The sequence below is a fragment of the Heterocephalus glaber genome, unplaced genomic scaffold, assembly GCF_053883595.1.
Source record: "Heterocephalus glaber isolate CG9 unplaced genomic scaffold, H.glaber_assembly_v1.0 deba00001550, whole genome shotgun sequence".
Taxonomy (NCBI): Eukaryota; Metazoa; Chordata; class Mammalia; order Rodentia; family Bathyergidae; genus Heterocephalus; species Heterocephalus glaber.
In genome coordinates, this window is record NW_028258343.1 from 14,092,296 (window position 1) to 14,110,725 (window position 18,430).

At 39.3% G+C, this 18,430-nt stretch overlaps 1 protein-coding gene and 1 pseudogene across 22 annotated transcripts in view; one reads left to right on the forward strand and one right to left on the reverse strand.

Moving 5' to 3' along the window:
• Positions 1 to 18,430, forward strand: part of Epb41l2 (erythrocyte membrane protein band 4.1 like 2) — a 216,421-nt gene that overhangs the window by 106,849 nt on the left and 91,142 nt on the right. For all 22 annotated transcript variants that reach the window (XM_013072659.3, XM_021259245.2, XM_013072662.3 and 19 more), the window contains exon 4: positions 16,616 to 16,720. In XM_013072659.3, the coding sequence (XP_012928113.2) occupies positions 16,616 to 16,720 (105 nt within the window). The remainder of the gene's footprint in view (positions 1 to 16,615; positions 16,721 to 18,430) is intronic.
• Positions 1,566 to 4,032, reverse strand: LOC106009469 (charged multivesicular body protein 4b pseudogene; annotated as a pseudogene).

The following is an 18,430-nucleotide window of genomic DNA, read 5'->3' on the forward strand; positions in this document are numbered from 1 at the left end:
GAATTTATGAGCGCTCAAAGAGGTAAATACAGTGTGGGAAATAAATACATTCATTGGTTCGGGAGAGTAGATTTCTCATCTGTTTGTTGTCACCAAGGATTGTTTTTCTCTCCTAGCTTTTCAGATTAGCATAGTTTCTGTTTTCTTTCCATAGGAACATGTGTTTAATTTTTAGTCATACTTTTAGATTATATAGCATGCCTGCTGAGGCGAACCTAATTGTTTTCACTTGGGGTACTGACAATGGTAGAAGAAAGCAGTTGAACATGTAGTCTCTGCAGGGAGTCATGAGGAGATGGCATGACCTAATTTATGGGCACCTTATGGAATAAGGTGAGGAGCTGGAAGACTTCAAATGCCCGGATGAGAAGATTGAAACTGATCTGTACAGGAAAGAAGGAGCTGGGAGTAATGGACCAGAGGCCATAAAATCATTGGACTGTACAACTTAGCAAAGCCAAGATGCCTCTAAGATTTGAAACACATGAGATAGCTATCTAGCTGCAGTGCTTTAAGGGGGATGTTTTTATTCAACACCTTGGTTAGGTTGCACATCAGTGGTCTTGAGAAATGATGGTTTTATATGATGTGATGAAGTGTTGGGTAAGTTAGGCAGTTTCCTGTTGGTGTACCTGTCAGTGCTGTTGCCAACAGAAGAACTTTAAAACACATTCAATGTAAATGTTGCTATGTAAACTGAATAATTTTTTTAAATCAGGAAACATAATTCTTGGAGGTATTTTTGTTTGTTGTCCTAATAGCACTTGTGCTTCCCAAATTATTCTAATTAGAGATAATAAGTGTATTAACATATTGTCATAGTATTTGTTATATACACATGTATGGATCTCTGCAGGATCTATCTGTAGCTTTTCTTCCTTTCTTTATCACCTGCCTTTTTTGGAGATGGGGTCTTGTTTTGTTGTTCAGGCTGGCTTTGAACTCTTGAATGCAAGAGATCCTCTTGCTTCAGCTTTCTGAGTAGCTGGGATTACAAGCATGTCCTCTTGTACCTGGCTTTCCCTTACTTTTTATGACTTCCTGTTTCAACATTCTTTCTTCCTCCTGTAGATCATCTGAGCCTCTACTTTTCTGCTGTCAAACCTCAGGAGTTAGGTAGATCAAGGCAACTGTTGAAGGAGTCAGTACTACACTGTTTTCAAAAACTGTTGTCTTTGAAGTTTGTGTTTTGAGGAGAAGAGACTATATATAGGTTAATATTAAGTGAATAAAGGAATGTCACACAGATTTGCCAGATTTCCAGACAGTAAAAATCAATGAGTGTAAGTACTGGACAACAATACGCTTTTAGAGAATGACTGAAGTTAGGTTGAAAAGTACTATGGTGATGGCTTGGCTTTATTGTTTTTTTTTCCAATGTTGGATTTGCAAATACAGTTTATTTTACAGAAATTGAACATTATAAACAGCAGGCACCTCCCGCCCGCCCCACTGGGCACAGGCCACGCTGTGCGAGCGTGAGCAGCGATGTAGCGACTGCTTTGGAGTGAGATTCGAGGGGGCAGCTGCCTGCACCGTCCCGTCTGGCCCGCACACTCACGCGCCTGCCCGCCGCTGCGCAGGCCATCAGAGTCTGTCTGGGCTCAGCTGCTCTGGGCCAATTTTATGGATCCAGCCCAGTTCTCCAACTCCTTCATGTTTTCGTCTTCCTCTTCCTTCTCCTTGCTGGGTTTGGATGGTAGGGCTAACGAGAGAAGATTTGGTGGAGGAACTGTTTCAGGTCCACTAATCTCCAGCAAATTCTTGTCTAGCTCCTCCTGTTCTAGTTCTTCTAATTCCGCCGCCATGAGCTCATCCTCATCAAACTCTTCTCCAAACCCTACAGGTTTGGAAATAGCTGTTGAAATCTCCTCTGCAAGTTCTTGCTGGTCAGCAGTATCCTGCATTAACTCATCAACTTTATCGATGTCCATATTGTCGTGCGCTGCCCTCATGGCCTTCATTGGCGGCATAGCCCATGTTCTTGAGCACCTCCGTGTTGGTGTGGGTGTTCTCCAGGACCTCCTGCTGGAACTCGATGGTGGACAGTGTGCCATCGATCTGCGCCAGCTGCTTCTCATACCTCTTCTTGCGCTTCAGTGCCTGAAGGGCCACACGCTTGTTTTTGGTTCAGTGTTTCTTGGCGGCCGTCAATTCCTGCTCGATCTTCTTCTCCAGGAACTCCTGTTTCTTGCTTAGCATCTTCTCCGTGTCCCGCTGCCGCTGGATGGCCTCCTGAGGGGTCGGGCCGCCCTTGCCGGCCTTTCCACCTCCAGCCCTGAACAGCTTTCCCAACCGCCGCGCCGGCCTTCACCACCTGCTCCCGTCCCTGCCGCTCCCTGTCACCGCAGGCCTCTCCTCCGCCTCCGCCTCGAAGTTGGCTTGGCTTTATTGTTATCTTTTGCTTATATGCAATAGATTTCTTTCTCTTTTTTTTTGGTACCGGGGATTGAACCCCGGACCTTGCGCTTGCGAGGCAGGCACCTGAACCACTGAGGTAAATCCCCAGCCTATATGCAATAGATTTATTGCTAAGTCATTTGTTCATTTTGACCCAAAGCTTAGTCTGTCTTTCTGTATTTGTTTCAAATTTTTGTTTTAAGTATTTTTTCATTGTTATCAATGAAAACTGCAATTTAGGTATTACACTGATTGATCGTCTATTAATTGAACATTTTTAAACAAACTTTGAGGATTATTACAATTTTTAATGAAGGAACTTTATATTCCTATTCTTTGATGTGTAACCTTTAATCTCATGGTGCTATCTGAGTGATATATGGCAAGCTCTTTGGTACCAGATTTAATTGTAAAACGTTTTAGGGAGTCTCCTGGATTCTGCATGCTGGCTTTAGGGTCTGGCAGTTGGACTCTTGTGGTAACTGCTGCTAAAGTCATTTACACACCTGGTGTGTTAAAACAGTAAGACTCTTTCCTCTAAGGAAAAGTACAGTAGTGGTTGAAGCCATAGATAAAACGTTAGGAGATCTATGTTTACTTTTCTTTTTACTCTTTGTATGTACTGAGGAAGTCACTTCCTGCCTTTTCTTCTGTTCTCAGATCACAGAGGAAGAATGAAATTATTTGCTTCTATCTAGGACTGAGCTGGTTTTACTACAGCTGATTTGTGTGTGTGTGTGTGTGTGTGTGTGTATGTGTATTTTATTTTTTATTTTTTAAAGTCTGAAAATAAGCATGACAGTTCTCGAGCCTTTGGAAGCATGAGTCAATGTGCATTCCAAGTTAGAGCTGCTCACATTTTCCTCTGGCATCTGAAAGTTGTTCCCACATGTTGATTTTGTCTGAGAATTGAGAGCATTGTTTTGCCTACACAGGAATGTCAGAGCCATTTTTCCCTAGTTATGAATAAGGCTGTCAGAATGTAGGCTGTCTTCGTCATTGTTCTGGTGATGAATGTATTTATCAGAAAGTGTCAAGGTCTTGCTGTTTTTGTGTCGATTTCTGGTCTCAGAAATCCAATTCGGTATCATTGTTTTCTAGTGGGTTTTATTTATCTACTTGATTGTTTATGTCTACTTTCACTTTCCACGGTTTGTCTTTCAGATTATAGTACTGAACCTTTCTGTGTTTACTGGTGAAATAATTTCACCTATCCACATAGAGCCTCCTAGAGGATATAGAAGTTGCGACTCTATGAAGTCTCAAACAGTGACAGATTTACATATGGTGTATGGACTGGGAATAACTTAACTGCCAAATACTGTGTGCAGTTTAAAATTCCAGGGGCATAGGTCCAGATAGAATGTCTCTTCCCAACTCTACCCTTTTAGCTTAAAAAAGGGATTTGAGGTGGTAGTTTTACCCAGTGCTTCACTTTTTAAGTGGGAAAAAGCTGCTGTGCCATGTGAGTGGCAGAATATTTTAGTCCAGTTTGAAGACAAAGAGCTTGCAGCAGCAGATACGGCACTTGGACTGTCTAGGGCAGACCTCAGGCCCTCTTTTGATCTCTTACATCACTAATTTTTTGTGCTTCCCCCTTAGACGCAGAATTGGTGTTCTAATCAGGCACATCCTGGGTTGTCCGTTCTCTTTCAAAGTTTCTGATTAAGTAATCTCTTTATGTTGCTTTCTCCAGCCACATGATTCCTCTCTGGCTTTTAATGTCCAGCTTGTAGAATGTATTTTTCTTCCTCTGAATTTGTGCCATTAGTTTGGTAATTAATCGTATACTGGCCTGTCGTACGTTGTATTGGACAACAGCTAAATTCTGATATTGTTGGATTTTTCTCATGCTTATATTTTTTCTTCACCTGGATTGCTGTTAGTTCCTGAACAAAAAAATGTTCTTCTTTATCTCCCAGAGCATTAATGTAGGACTTTGCTTAAAGCACTTGTCATAGAAAAGTAATTTTTTATTTCTCTTTACTTTCTTGTGTATTTGTTTCTGACCTTTCTTTTCTAAGATATGATAGCACTTGCTTATTAGTGTTTTTGATTGCTCTTCCATCTTACCCTAATTGAAAATGAAATCAGATACATGTGTATAATATGATCATCCCCTTCTCTCACAGTTGCTACTTCTTCCTTTATTGCCCTCCTTTTTAATTAGAGCAGGTTAACTTCCTACAGAAATACTTCAAGGCCTTCAATAAATGAAGAACATTTATTACATTTCTCCAGAAAGCTGTGAAACCACCTGTGAGGGCTGCACAGAAGTGAATATGGTGTCTGTCTTGGCCCTTTGACGTTCACAGCCTGAAGGCAAACTTAGACTTCCAAAAACTAAGAGTTCCGTCACTTGAATTGGAGTAGCCATTAGGCCAGATGGCTTTCTGGTGGGATGTATGCTAGGCTGAAGGAGAAGATAAATAATAACATAGTATCTTTTTTCTACAATAATGTCTTCTCTTCAGCAGATTAAAGGATGATATAATGTTCATTTCTAAGCAGTTGTGAAATTCTACCACATGCTTTCTTCCCCATTTCTTCACGTTTGGTTTCAGAATAGAAGGACTGTCTTGTTTGCCCTTGCATCAGTGGTACTTGAAAGCATTTAGCTTGACAGTTGTAAGTAACTTGTATGAGCAACCACCTTGACATAATTTTGAAGACAGTGGCTTTTTATTCTTTTCTCTTTCTCATACATCTGCCTGCCAAGCATGCTAGCTCCTTGGTAATTTGCCACTTAATAAGTTTTCACTCTAACCATTAGTAGAACAGGAGCTAGATCTTCGGATTGTTTTTTCTGTTTTGGAACAAAAAATTACTTCAGGGGTAGGTAATCTTAAAGATATGTTGGGAAAGGTCAATTTCAGAATAAAATATATACTTTAAAATCTACTTAGACATATTTTTCTCACCCTCTTAAATATGTAGGAATTAAAAATTTTCAAGTCTGTGTCCAGGTTTATCAGATGAAGAAGTGTAGTGTAATTACTCTTGGATCCAACGACACCCACAAAATATCTTTGTTAAACTCACTGAATTCTGAGCCATTCTACATTACTGTTCCATGTAGCCACTTTTCCCGCACTGTGGCCCTCTGTTGTTCTGAACACATTCAAGATGTTACTGATGGAATTTTGATTTTCCAGCTGTCAGAAAATTCTGCCAATTGTTCTCTTCCCTGACTCTGCCTCTCCCATCCCCTTACCTCAGTCCTCCAGCTGAAAGACGGGGCAGGGATTTGAGAATCCCACCTCTGCCTGTGAGTGGTGTTTTAATTTATTCGCCAAAGCTGGCGCTGGGGCGGCCATTCTTTCATCCAGAAGGCGATATGCACTGTCTCCCAGTAGAAACATGGTCGGAACTTACCAATAGTATCTATAGCATTACTGTGTAACCGATATACTGACATTTGAACCTGATGGGCGTTAAACGCAATGTAACATATTAATTTCTTTACACAGGTGGCTAAATGATTAAAGCATTGATAAGTGACCTGTCAGATTTCTATTTTAATATTTCTTTAAATAAACTTTGCAACGGAATTACATAAATACTCTAAACTGTGTTAGAAAATTATGATTTGTTTGAAGAGGCAAGTCTCAAGACAAAATCTCCATTCTACTTACTAATCAAATTAGCCCTCAGTATTGTGAGCTTCACCTGTGAAGGTGCCATCTGCACCTGTGTGGAGGGTGAGCCTGGTTTTGTGCATCAGTCTAGTTACACAGAGAGGAAGCCCACTGAGTGTCACCGTGACCTATCTGTTATCTTCACTGATATGTCCCTCCTATGTCTGTCAGCAACAGTTGGAAGTGAATCAAGTAGGAATGCTGTAAAAAGCTATCCTCTGTAACAGAAAGCCTGTATGAATCAAAGGTCACAAGTCATTCTAGGCGAGTAGCTTACAGGGAATGTGCTAGCCTCCAGAAGTTTGCTGCTTATGGTTTCTGAAGTGCATTTTAATGCAAAATGGTGCTTAGCAATTTTTTTAAAAAGATACTTAAAAAGCTTGATGTGTTTCTCTGGCTAGAAGTTGAAGACATCCTGTTGGTTATCTAATAGCTATAGCTACTGCTCTGTCTTTTCAAACAGATTATACTCTTTACAGATTTAGAAGACCCTGTCTTGCTGTTCAAGGTGAATAAAAGAAAAAAATAGGATGAAAAGAACATGAATTTTCATTTCTTAAAATTCATTTTAATAACTGGGTTCCTGATCTCCCTTGGTGATGATATAAAAATTTTAAGAGCATGGAATGTTAAAGAATGCGTATATTCACAGTATTCTGTGAATTTGGTCTCAGTAGTATTCACTTAAATATGCTTTGTGTGTTTAGAAATAATTTTATCACCAAATATTTATTTGGTTTCTCCCTATGGTGAGAGAAGTTGAAATGTGTGGATTTTGAAAAAAAATTGTTTATGGATTTTACTTACAGAGATGTGCTATATAGATTAAACAGGATTCCCCCATATATCTGTATGTAGGTAAAACTGATAAAATATTATGACTCAGAAAGATAACATAAAAGCGCAGCAGTGCCAAGTGATTATAGGCTGGAGTTGGTGTGCGAATCTTCCTGAGGAGAAAGAAACTCCTGGGCTTTGAAGGATGAGTTCTGGAAACCCAGTAACACCTAGCCTGTTACATTTTCATTTGGAATGGATGAAATAATAAAATGCAAGAAGAATTTCTGAGTTATAAAAAAAGACTTCAATGTAGCCTGTATGTGGAAGATTCCTGTAGTGTAAACTTGTTTCCTGTTTTTTTGTGCTTTTCCCACTTAGACTTTCTTATTTCTACTTCCATGATGATTTCCAGTTACTCCTTTGTAGTATTATAATACAAAAATATTTTATGCTTTCTGCTAGAACCAAAATTCTTAGTTTCTTAAGTCTAGCAGATAAGCAACTAAGTAATGAGGGGATCAGCAATTTGAATGAATGATTTTAATGTGTGAATGTTGACCTACACTGCTTTCAAAGATATTTGCATTTTAAAAAAAGGTATCTGTTCACTTGTAAAGATACCTGTTCACTCTTAAGTGGTAGAATTTACTAATGAAGCCAAGAGTAGTGAAAAAGGGCAGTTGGGTGGGAGTGGGAGGCTGGACCGGGCATCTTTGGGTCAGGTGGACACTCACATGGAAGGTAGTCTTTTGGGGAGGCCAGCCTCATGGTGTTTCACACTAACACCTACTGATATTCCTGCTCCCAAATCCCTGTATTGTTCTCTGCTGCCACACAGCAAAAACAGTTGGATTAATCTACGTGTATGTGTGTTTAGGTCAAGCAATACCTTAAAGATTCACCCAGCGGCTCACCTCTCCTCAGTGGTCATACAAGAATCAGAAATTCAGGTGGAGGGGATAAGGAAACACTGGTTGCTAAGACCCTCTGTGTTGGATCCTGTCTACCTTTGCTTCACAACATTTAGATTATTCTGCATTACAACTTGACTTCAACCTTGGTCAGTTGTTAAAAATTAGTTTGAACACACCTCTCTAGTTGCAGCAAGAATAGTTTCATCAGGCCTGGCCTATGATGAAATCTACCATTGAGATTTATAGATCTCTGCTGTCTTCCCATTTGATGATTTTGTTCTCAAAGTAGATTCAGATACAGTGTCTTTAAGGATGGTCAGATAAGTTTTATTTTACTGTGCTGGATTAATTGGTTGTTTTAAAGAGGATTATAAATGAAAAGTTGAGCGATTGCTGCATTCTTTTATTATCCTAGCTTTTGTATCTGGGTGTTTGGAAGGAGTGAAAAGTGAGTGCACTCCATTGGATATTGTTTCCACAGCCAGGAAGCTGCAAGCTGTTGGACTCGATGTATAAGCACAGATAGCTTTTCCCTGGGACAGGGTTCTTTTTGCTGACCTTGTTACCAGATGTGCTTCATGATCAGAATCTTGGTTATACTTTTTTTTTTTTTTAATTTGAGAGAGGGTCTCACTATGTAGTTCAGGCTGACCTTGAACTTACTATGAAGCCCAGGCGGGCCTTGAACTCATGACAGTCCTCCTGCCTTAGCCTCCCGAGTGCTAGGATTACAGGCGTGCACCACCACACTTGCTTAGAATCTTGGTTATACTTTTAAAATAGAGGCACAGAGGAGTTTTAGGACTGGGAAGCTACTCTCTGTGATAATACTAGTGTGTGTATGTCACCAGACATTTGTCCAAACCATGCAGTGTACACCCCCAAAAGGGAACCTTCGTGTAAACTATTAATTTGGGATAGTAGTGATGTACCATTGTAGGCTCAGCAGATGCACCACTCTCTGGGGATGTTGCTAATGGGGAGGCTATGTGTATGTGGGGGCAGTGGATATATGGGAAAGTCTGTACTTTCTGATTGGTTTTGCTGTAAATGTAAAATTGCTTTAAATATCGTGTGTGGATGTGTATATGTGTATAGATACGTATTTCTTTATATATCTGTGTGTACATGTTCATTTGTTTTATATATTATATACACATATTTATCTTTTTTGAATATAAAAACATTTTCAAACTTAAATCTTATTAATGCTCAGGGACACTTTACTCCCAAATTTTCCTTTGCTGTAAATGACTCCTTCTGGAGTTAGGCATTGATGTACAACACAGAATCTCTGGCTAGGATTTCTTTTTGCTGGGGTCAGATGAACTTTGGGGACAGAGGTGTGTTGGTAGCTCATTCAGATGATAGGAAAGAATTTATCTGGTAAATTGTGGCGTTAGCCTATTTGAGACCCTTTTTCTACCGTGTGTGGTTTTGATTTCCTCCACCCCGCCTTAACAATATGTCTGTTGTGCTTGCTCTGAGTGTACCTCTTTCCTTGGCCTTTTATATTTGCACAGTGAAATTTACAGCTAGTGCACAATGCGTAGCTCCGGGCTCTGATGTATGGATTGCATTGTGCACTTCCCATCCCTGGCTCCTCAGCACACAATAACTGCAGTGTGGTGGACCTACACGGAGACAGCCATGGTGTTTTAGAAAATGCCAGTGGTGTGTGGCATCCACTGCAGTCTGCTGGGTAAGCAGTTGCTCAAATTCCTCCAAGTTGAGAAGCCTCCAGAAATGTTATATTTTGGCCTCAGTAATGAATGCCACAAATAACAGCATAGGCATGGGGGACTTTGCTCAACATCTCAGATTCCAGCCAGCCTTTCTTTACTGCCTCTGCTTTTTTTTTTTTTTTGCCTTTTTTCTTTGTAAAAGAAAGTTCCCAAAAGCTAGCCTGTTAGTCCTTCAATAAAACATTTAAAACCCACCCAAATTGTCTGTGTTCTTTGCATGTCTCTAATGTGTTATACAGTCTTTGAAAAAAATCTGATACTTGGGAAATATACCAAAGGACCTTAAAATTTTTTTTCTAACTCATTAATTTTTGTATCACTGGTCAACTGCTATCAGTTAGATTAGGGAGAGGCTGAGGGGAAAGATTTCTAAGCTTGTTAGCACTTAATACAGAAAATAAGATTTCTTTTTGAAATGTATGTGGCTAGTTTGATAATTATATAGTTTTTTATTGTTTAATAAATTCAGTGCTGCATTATTAGAACATAGATTGATAGTTTGTGCTTTATAAGGTTCTGCCGTAAGAGCAGATTCAAAGCACAGGCTTGCTTCAGGTGGTAAGAATAAATAGTGTGAGACTAAAGCCTTGGTGAAGGGGTGTGTGGCCTGAGAAGCCCCAAGCCCCTTCTGCATAAAAGTGGGGATGACCTGCTTGTAGGAGAAAAGGGACAAATTCGTTTTTCTGCTTATGCCATTCCTCTCGTCCCCAAAAAGTATTGGAAATGCTCTAATTTACCAAGGAAGAGTTAACGGAAGATGTAGAACTCTGAAAATAAAATGTAGGCCTATGCCTGGTTGTCTCCCAGATTTAGTTAGCAGTGTGTGTTTGGTTTAACTCCTTGAATATCTATGAGTTGGTAGTTTATGAACCAGGATCCAGGAAGTTGTTCTGACTGCGAGCCATGAATTCTAGACTGTGCCAACATTTTGGCTGGTATTAATGGGACTGAGCCATTCTGTCCAACAGATACCTTTTTGGCCTCCTAGTGAGCTGATTACTCAGTGAAGTTCTATTGTGGGAAGCGCTGAGGTAAGATACAGTTTTTCTTAACTCAACCTCCAAAAGTAATAAATATCAAAAAGGAAGACTGTAAGTGTATCAGAGACATGTAATAAATTTCTTAAAGGAAAAAGGTGAAATACTGTGAGATTGGCATAGGCTTTAAAGGAAAGGAGAATTGGAGATTTGTCTAAAAGCTTTGACATTTGGAAATAAAGTAAAAATAAACAAGTTGAAGAAATAGCTTGGTAAGTCAGTAGGGCATTATCCTCAAATTGGTATGAGAGCTGATGAACCAGCAGTGTGTATTGGTATTTTCGGTGCAAGTTGTAAAGTGAAGTATCTGTGTATTTTGCTTGGTTAGGAAATGTGTTTGTTGTCCTTTCGTGCAACAAAAGTCAAGTTGTATCTAAGAAAACAAAACAATGATAGAGAAAAATTACCTTCCTGGGTAGCAGTATAAATATTTGTAGATATCACAAATAATTTAATTTTATAAAAGAAATTCAGAAAATCAAAGTGAAAAATTAGATCAGTTAAAAACTCTTCAGTTTTCTAATTGTGAAGCAAGGAGGTTAGATGAAATGACTGAAGCTTTTAAATCATATTTAATGCTAGTTATTTTTAAAGCAGCTCCAAAAAGACCCATGATTTCAGCACCCTTTAATGAATCAATGTGTCAAACATTTGGCACTTTGAACTCACTCCATTGAATTTTCTCATCACCCATTACCATCATATGATGAGTATTTTTATTTTAAAGAGAAGAAACTAAGGTATAAAGAAGTAATTTACCTGTGCTCATTGAGAGGCAGGGCTAGTGGTCAAACCCAGTACAATGGACCCTTGACTTACGAACTCAGTTTGTTCCCAAGGGCTGGCTGTAACTCAGGTTGGTCGATTGAAGGCTCAGCCTCCTCTACACAGCCTTCAAAGTCTCTCTCCTGTGTACAGGCAAATCTGTGTCCTTAGGGGGACATTGGCCCAGGACTTCTCAGTTAACCCCACACGGGAAAGGATGTGGTAATGTTCTTCCAGAACTCTTTGAGGGTTAAATCTGTATCTGAGGCCATCTGGAAGCACAAGTGGGCAGGATTCAGGTCATGAATCAAGACTTTGGTCATAATGGTCATAACCCAAGTTGTTCATATGTCAGATCGGTTGTAACGTGAGGTCCACTGTAGTTGATTCTTCTTGCAGTGCTAGCAAGTTGAGAATCAGTGATTCTCAAGAAAGGTGATGTGCACTAGAATCCAGGAGGGCAGGAAGAACCCTTTCACTTTGTGTCCCCACATCTCTATAGACTGCCTTTGTGACTTGTGTCTTGGTTCCTTCTCCTTCTAATGGTAATTATTACTGGTGGGACATGTTGTAAGCAGCGTGAAGGCAAAAAAAACAAAAGCCACAAAAGTGCTGAGCCTCTGAGTGGTGCAGCTGCCAGAGCACACCCGAGTAAGTTTGTAATAATCTGGGACCTTACTATGTGGCATGTAATATGTCTCCTAAGAATCTGATTTTCTTTGCATGATAGGAAGAAATATGCTGTTTTATTTTCCTTTTTGTATTAACTTCCATAAACACCCATTTTAGGTTTCTTAGGAGTAACTTCTGTTTTTTCTTAAACAACTTTATTTTTTCTCTAGCTCATGTTTTTTTCCCTCTTGTCCCACTGGTTTTTTTACATCTGTTATTTTTAGTAATACTGTACATGTCAGAAACTTTTGAGTGGTTTATTTTTGGGTTTTTTTGAGACGAGGTCTTGGTTTATAGTACAGGCTGGCCTTGAACTCATCATATGACCCTGGCTGGGCTTGAATTCACAGCAGTTCTCCTGTCTCAGCCTCTACCACCTCTGGCCTTTTGAGTGTTACTGAGTATAAATAATAGTGGAAGAAAATAAATATAGATGAATGAATTTTGTTTTTATTTATCTTGCTAGGGAGCCATTGAATCCCTTCATTTGAAGGCATGTAGTATGAGCCATTATATCTTTGAACATTGCCTCTCCTGTATTCTCTACATTACCCTCATCAAGGAGTCTGATGAAACATCTGAAAACCTCCTTGTTACACTCTCTTCACATTTTCCTTCTGTCTGTCTTTGCTGCAATCTGGATAATGTTTTGGGTTCTGTCTTCTAGTTTACTGATTTTCTGTTTGGATTGTAATTTAGTTAGTATAGTTTTTAATTTGTAGATTTTTATCTGATTCTTTTAAAAATAAGCTCTTGATAGTCACTTTTTCCTTAATATTTTAAAATACTTATATCTTTAAACAGGTAAAACATACTTATTGTATGTTCTGTACTTGATAATTCTTTAATTCGTAAGGATCATTGAACATCTGATTCTGAGATTGTGTCTCAGTCTTGATAATGGTGGCTGGTTTACTTACCTATTTTGAGTTTTGATTCTGTTTGTTGGTCCCTTGTCTGTGGAAATTGTTTACTTCTGTAGGCATCTGGGTACATCTAGCCTTGGACCAGTTTAGACTAAATTCCCCTTGGCTACTGTTTTTTGTTTGTTGTTTTGTTTTTGCGGAACTGGGGATCAAACTCAGGACTTTGCGCTTGTCAGGCAGGTGCTGGCGCCACCAAGCTAAACCTTTTAATCAAACGGTTACAGTTAATAGTCTCCATGGTTGCCTGAGGGCCAGAAGGTGGCAGTTCTTCTCTACCTTGTTTCTTGTGTGTCCTGCACAATGGTAATTCTGTTGTGGAATACATTACTAAATGTTGTATTAAAAATGCAGTGGACTCATTAGGCAAATACTTGTGGAAAAATCAGGTTGAATGATGTAAACAATTTTTTCACAGCAGAACCTCTCAGGGTATTCACTAGGCAAATAAGAATCTTGACATTTAGTATTGGTGTCAGTAAGCAGAATTTGCCTTGTTCCACTCCAGTCCCTGTAGTGGTGTATAGATGTGAGCATTTCATGGGGCCAGTGAGACCAATGGAATGCGCTTGAACAAATAGAGGCTGGTGTGTGTGTGTGTGTGTGTGTGTGTGTGTGTGTGTCTGTGTCTGTGTCTAGCTTGTATTCAAACTCCTGAGTGAAGATGTGATTGTATCTGGTAATCCTTAGCCTCAGAGGAGGACATTGCAATCGAGGATAGCTCTTGTATCAGGCCATCTCCTAAGCTTCTGGTCAGTTTTCTTCAGACCAATTGGACCAGGAACCTAGTCATCCAGAGTGGTAGATACGTAAGACTATTTTGTTTGTGTGTTTTCTGTCTCTTGCAGTTGAGTATAAATGTCCTGAGATCATGTATTTCTACTTTATCATTGTTTCCCTACTGAACGTTGGAAGTGATGTCTGTTTGGGGCTGGGTCCCACATGTGCGTTAGCCTCTCGGCTTGTCAAGCCTCACGGTCACCTGTGGGTGGGGCAGTGTAACCAGCAGTCCTCTCACATGGCTTGTTCAGTACGGGTGGTTTCCTTTTTGCATCTTTCTGGATCCCACAGTGTCTTTGGAATAAAAATCAACTCTGCCAGGCTCTGCAAACATCCCCAATGAAAAGTAAGTTCTCTTAAATGTCTCCCTGTTAAAAAAATCATTTCCTCCTTTAAGATTCACCTCAGATGGCATGTTCTTGGTGAAGTTGTAGTTTTCCTCAGACACAGTTACTGATTCCAGTGTTGATATTTCATGTACACATCTCAAGATGTGCCTCTTTGCTCATTTTTGTCTTTCCTGCCAGACTTGAGTTCACAGAGAGTAGAGATGGCCTAGTCACCTTTCCATTGCTGTGACAAAATACCTGGAGAAATCAGCTTTAAAGAAGGAGTTTTGTTCTGGCTTATGACAACTTCTGTCCACACTTGGCTGGCTCCTGTTTGGGGGCCTGAGGCAAGGGGAGAAGGGTAGGGGAGAGAAGAGAGAGAAGGGTTGGGGACAAGATAGACCCTGCAGGGCCTACCCCTAAGAACCCACTTCCTCCAAGTAGGCCTCGTCTCCTAATGTTTCCATCTCTTCTTAACAGTGCCATCAGATTATGGCTCTATCAATGGATTAATGCACTGAGACCTGAGCCCTCATGATTCAGTGACTTCCTAAAAGCTCCTCTTTGAACATTGCTCATTGGGACCAAGCCTACTGTTGTAAGCCTTTGAGGGGGGGCATTCCCTATCCAAACTCTAACAGGAAGCTTAAGTAATATGCTCAGTCAGTTAGGACCTGCTGTTAGTCTATCTAATGCTTGGAGACAGAAGGGAAGGAGAGTAGAGGGGCAGTCTGAGTATCTAGAAGACGTTTTGATGTATGTTAGATGCGTGCTAATGAAAGAGCAGTTGGGGTCAGCACTCAGCCATGATCGATTGAGCTGCTCTGACAAGCCCTTTCCCATTGGGCGAGTTTAAGATCGCAGTAAGCTATTAGCTAGCTGTTATCCCTTTTTATAGCTGAGAAGACGAAGTGAGTTCACCATTGGCACATTTGTCTAGGAATGGAAGATGTTCACAAAATAGTTCATGGTGGAGGAACTGGGTATGCACCAGTCCTGTCCTGTGCCTGGTGCACTGCCCAGTGTGCCCACCCGTGTCAGACTGGGCATGAGCTCTGTGGACATTTTCCTCTTGGTCTCGGGGAAATTCTGTCCAAGAGAGCATGGTTCTATTTTAAAGGTGGAAACCATTGAGAAATTAATAAACCATTAATAAATCAATGCAATGCTAACTTAAGCCAATGTTGGAATGTGTTTTCTCTTTGAACTGAGGTGTGTATTTATAGACATTCAGTTACCTTAAATATTCTTTTTATTCTAGTTTCAAATAACATCATAAATAGTTGCTATATCTTAGAAATCACTTAGTACTTACCTCACCCCTTGCAATCAGTTCTATTGATACCCATTTCATACATGTGTGAAGCAAAGCAAACAAGTTAGGTGTCGTACCATAGGTCACGTAGCTCATAAGTGCTAAACGTGTTTAGAACTTTAACATTAGGCCTGCAGAGTCCAATACTCTTAGCCAGTGCTCTCTCTTTATATATTGTAAATATACAGATGATAACCATACAACTATTGTAAATATTCTTGGTACTTTACTTGAATATTAACTCCTGCGAGTCTATAATGATATGTATAGTACATTGCTATTATGTTATAACCTGTGCAGCTTTTTCTTTCTTTACTATTTGATGTAATTCTGTTATAGAAACATTATAAAAGGCTTAAAAGTACTAGATTCTTCTGTGTGGGGGGAACATTAATTTTTACATACTGTGTGAACTGAAAAGTCTACATTTTGATAGGATTTGGGGAATGAAAAAATCCAATAGCACGTTGGTTTTTCACTGCTGGTAATAGTCTAGTGACAGCTTGTGTTAGAGGATCTGGGGAGGTGGCATGTGTCTGACCTGACCCTGAAGTTGGGACTTCCCAAGGGTGTGCGTCTTAATTGGAAATGAGTCACCACTTTGATTATGTTTTGCCACTGATCAGACAATAAGCCTTTCTTTTATGGCTGTTGGGGGCTTTTATATTTCTGTTGAGAGCAACTTCTTAAATTAAGAACACAAATCTATTCAAGGCAAAATATTTTGAATCTTTAGAGACAGTTGTTGACAGTTCCATTATCTTGTATATAAAACATTTATCCTAAAGGTGAATACCACATTGCACTCTAGAAAATTGTAAATAGAAGCGTAGATTGAAAATAAAAACAACTTGTGTTCTACAAATAATTGTGAAATAAAAAAAATCAAACCTTAGTGTTGATGGGAATAAAGTATGTAGGTTACATTGAATAACAGGTTAAAAAACTTTCCTGGGGGAGTGATACCTTTAAGTTACTTTTAGATATTGAGGGAAGCATAGTTTTGTACTGTTTTAAAAAATAAATAAAAACTCCCAGCATTTTTATGTTTTGGTAATTTTATATTTACATAGTGTAGCAATAAAGACAGAGATCATTTTGGTCATGCTTTTTAGAATTTACGCTTTGTGTGGGGGGAATGGGAAGACTAAAGTGAAAAAATTTCACTTTATATTTCAGTTTATATTGCTAAAAATTAACAAATGTATTTACTTATAATGAATTATTTATCTTATGTCATGCTCATAAATTTCTAGTACTTGTTGAATCTTTAGTGCTTGAAAAATAAAAGATTCTCCCCTCCTTTCTGCCCCCCAGAAACGTGCTAAGGGACAAGTATTATTTGACAAAGTATGTGAACACCTCAATCTCTTGGAAAAGGACTACTTTGGACTTTTGTTTCAGGAAAGCCTTGAGCAGAAAGTAAGTGATTTCAGCTTTATTCATGTCTTTTTTAGGAAATGTTGTATTTTTTTTCTTAACTAGTTTATCTCTGTATATTTAGCCTTAAAATATCTTATGTGTTTATTACGACAAATTTTTATGTATTGTAGAAACTTGGTAAACATTTTAAAATGATCTTGTGCGAGAGGACCCCTTAAATTCTGTGTGTGTGTGTGTGTGTGTGTGTGTGTGTGTGTGTATTGGGCACTTTCCATTCATATTATAGCAGATAGAACATCTTACATATTCATTATTTGAGATTAAAATGACTGATTTAAAAATTATGTTAAATTTTTAGCTCTTGAATTCCTAGTGGAGTCAGTTCAAGAGTGTGTATATGTGTTTGTGCATGTGTGCATGCATGTGCGTGTGCATTAAAGTAGAAGATTTTCAATGGTGGGAAAATTGATATTCTGTCAAAGAGTAAGTGCAACATACTTTAAAAAATGTATTACCTGGTGGGTGTGTTGGTACATGCCCGTAATCCTAGCTACGAGGAAGGAGGCAGGAAGATTAACAAGTTTGTGCCCAGCCTGGGCAATTTAGTGAGACCCTGTCTCAAAATAAAAAGGGCTGGGGGTGTAGCTCAGTGATAGAATACTTGCCTGGCATGTGTGAGGCCCAAGATTTAAACCCCAGTGTTGCTAAAATTAAATAAAGATTGTCTTAATCATGACCTATTCCTGGCATTTGGTGCTGAATATGGATGCTGTTCAAATCCATTCATACTTTCTACATGCAGACGTGCAGTCATCTGTATGCTGAGTATTAAGCAGGTGTGTCGTAAGGGCACCCACATGTGCTTCTTTGAAGGCCTAGGAGAGTATACAGGCGTGAGCAACTGTGTGAAGTGAAGGTGCTCTTGCCCTGATGTTGGGTTGTGGGGACAACAGAGGAGGTGGATGCCAGCTCAATTCAAGGAGATCTGCCAGGCATCAGGAGTGTGTTACTGTTTGCATTCCAGGAGTTCCTGAGACACTAAATAAGAGAGTCAGGGTGATCTGATGCTTAATGTTAAGTTAGGGAACTTCAGGGTTTTCAGATTCATAAGTAAATTAAACAAACAGTAAATATTAACCACTCTGGCAGAACTCGAGTTAACCTTGAGGTCTTTCTCACCGTTAGGAAAGGGCTTTCCCCTTCACTTCTACTTCACCTCCCAGCTCTTAGGAATTACCATGGTTGAGAAGATGCTGAACGTAGGAGTGAAGAAGAAAAGTTGGGTCCAGAGTTGCACCCTATCAGGCAGCCCTCTTAGTCTATTAGACGATGCTGTGGACAGTCTCACTGGGGCCACTGTGTCTGAAGATAGCCAGTGCACCTGGTCACAGTGAAGGGAATTACTGTCCAGACATCTTTCATGAAACCAGTCAGCAGAACAGAACAGTCATTAGATGGTAGCGTAAGTGAGAATTTTGTTATTTACCTACATCCATCACTGTTTGTATTTATATATCTCAGTGATGAAATACAGTATACCAAGAATGATAATTATATGTTAATTAAATTTTCTTAACTTAGTTGTAATTCCTTAATTCTTAATTTGTAGTTTTAATTCTACATTGAGACTAATGACAAATTGTATGCATACCTGCTGAATAGTGTGCAAATATTCTTATTAGAACTCTGGAACACTCTTCTTAGAATTAATAACACATTTAACTAAATAAACTAAGTTCTTTTCTAAGG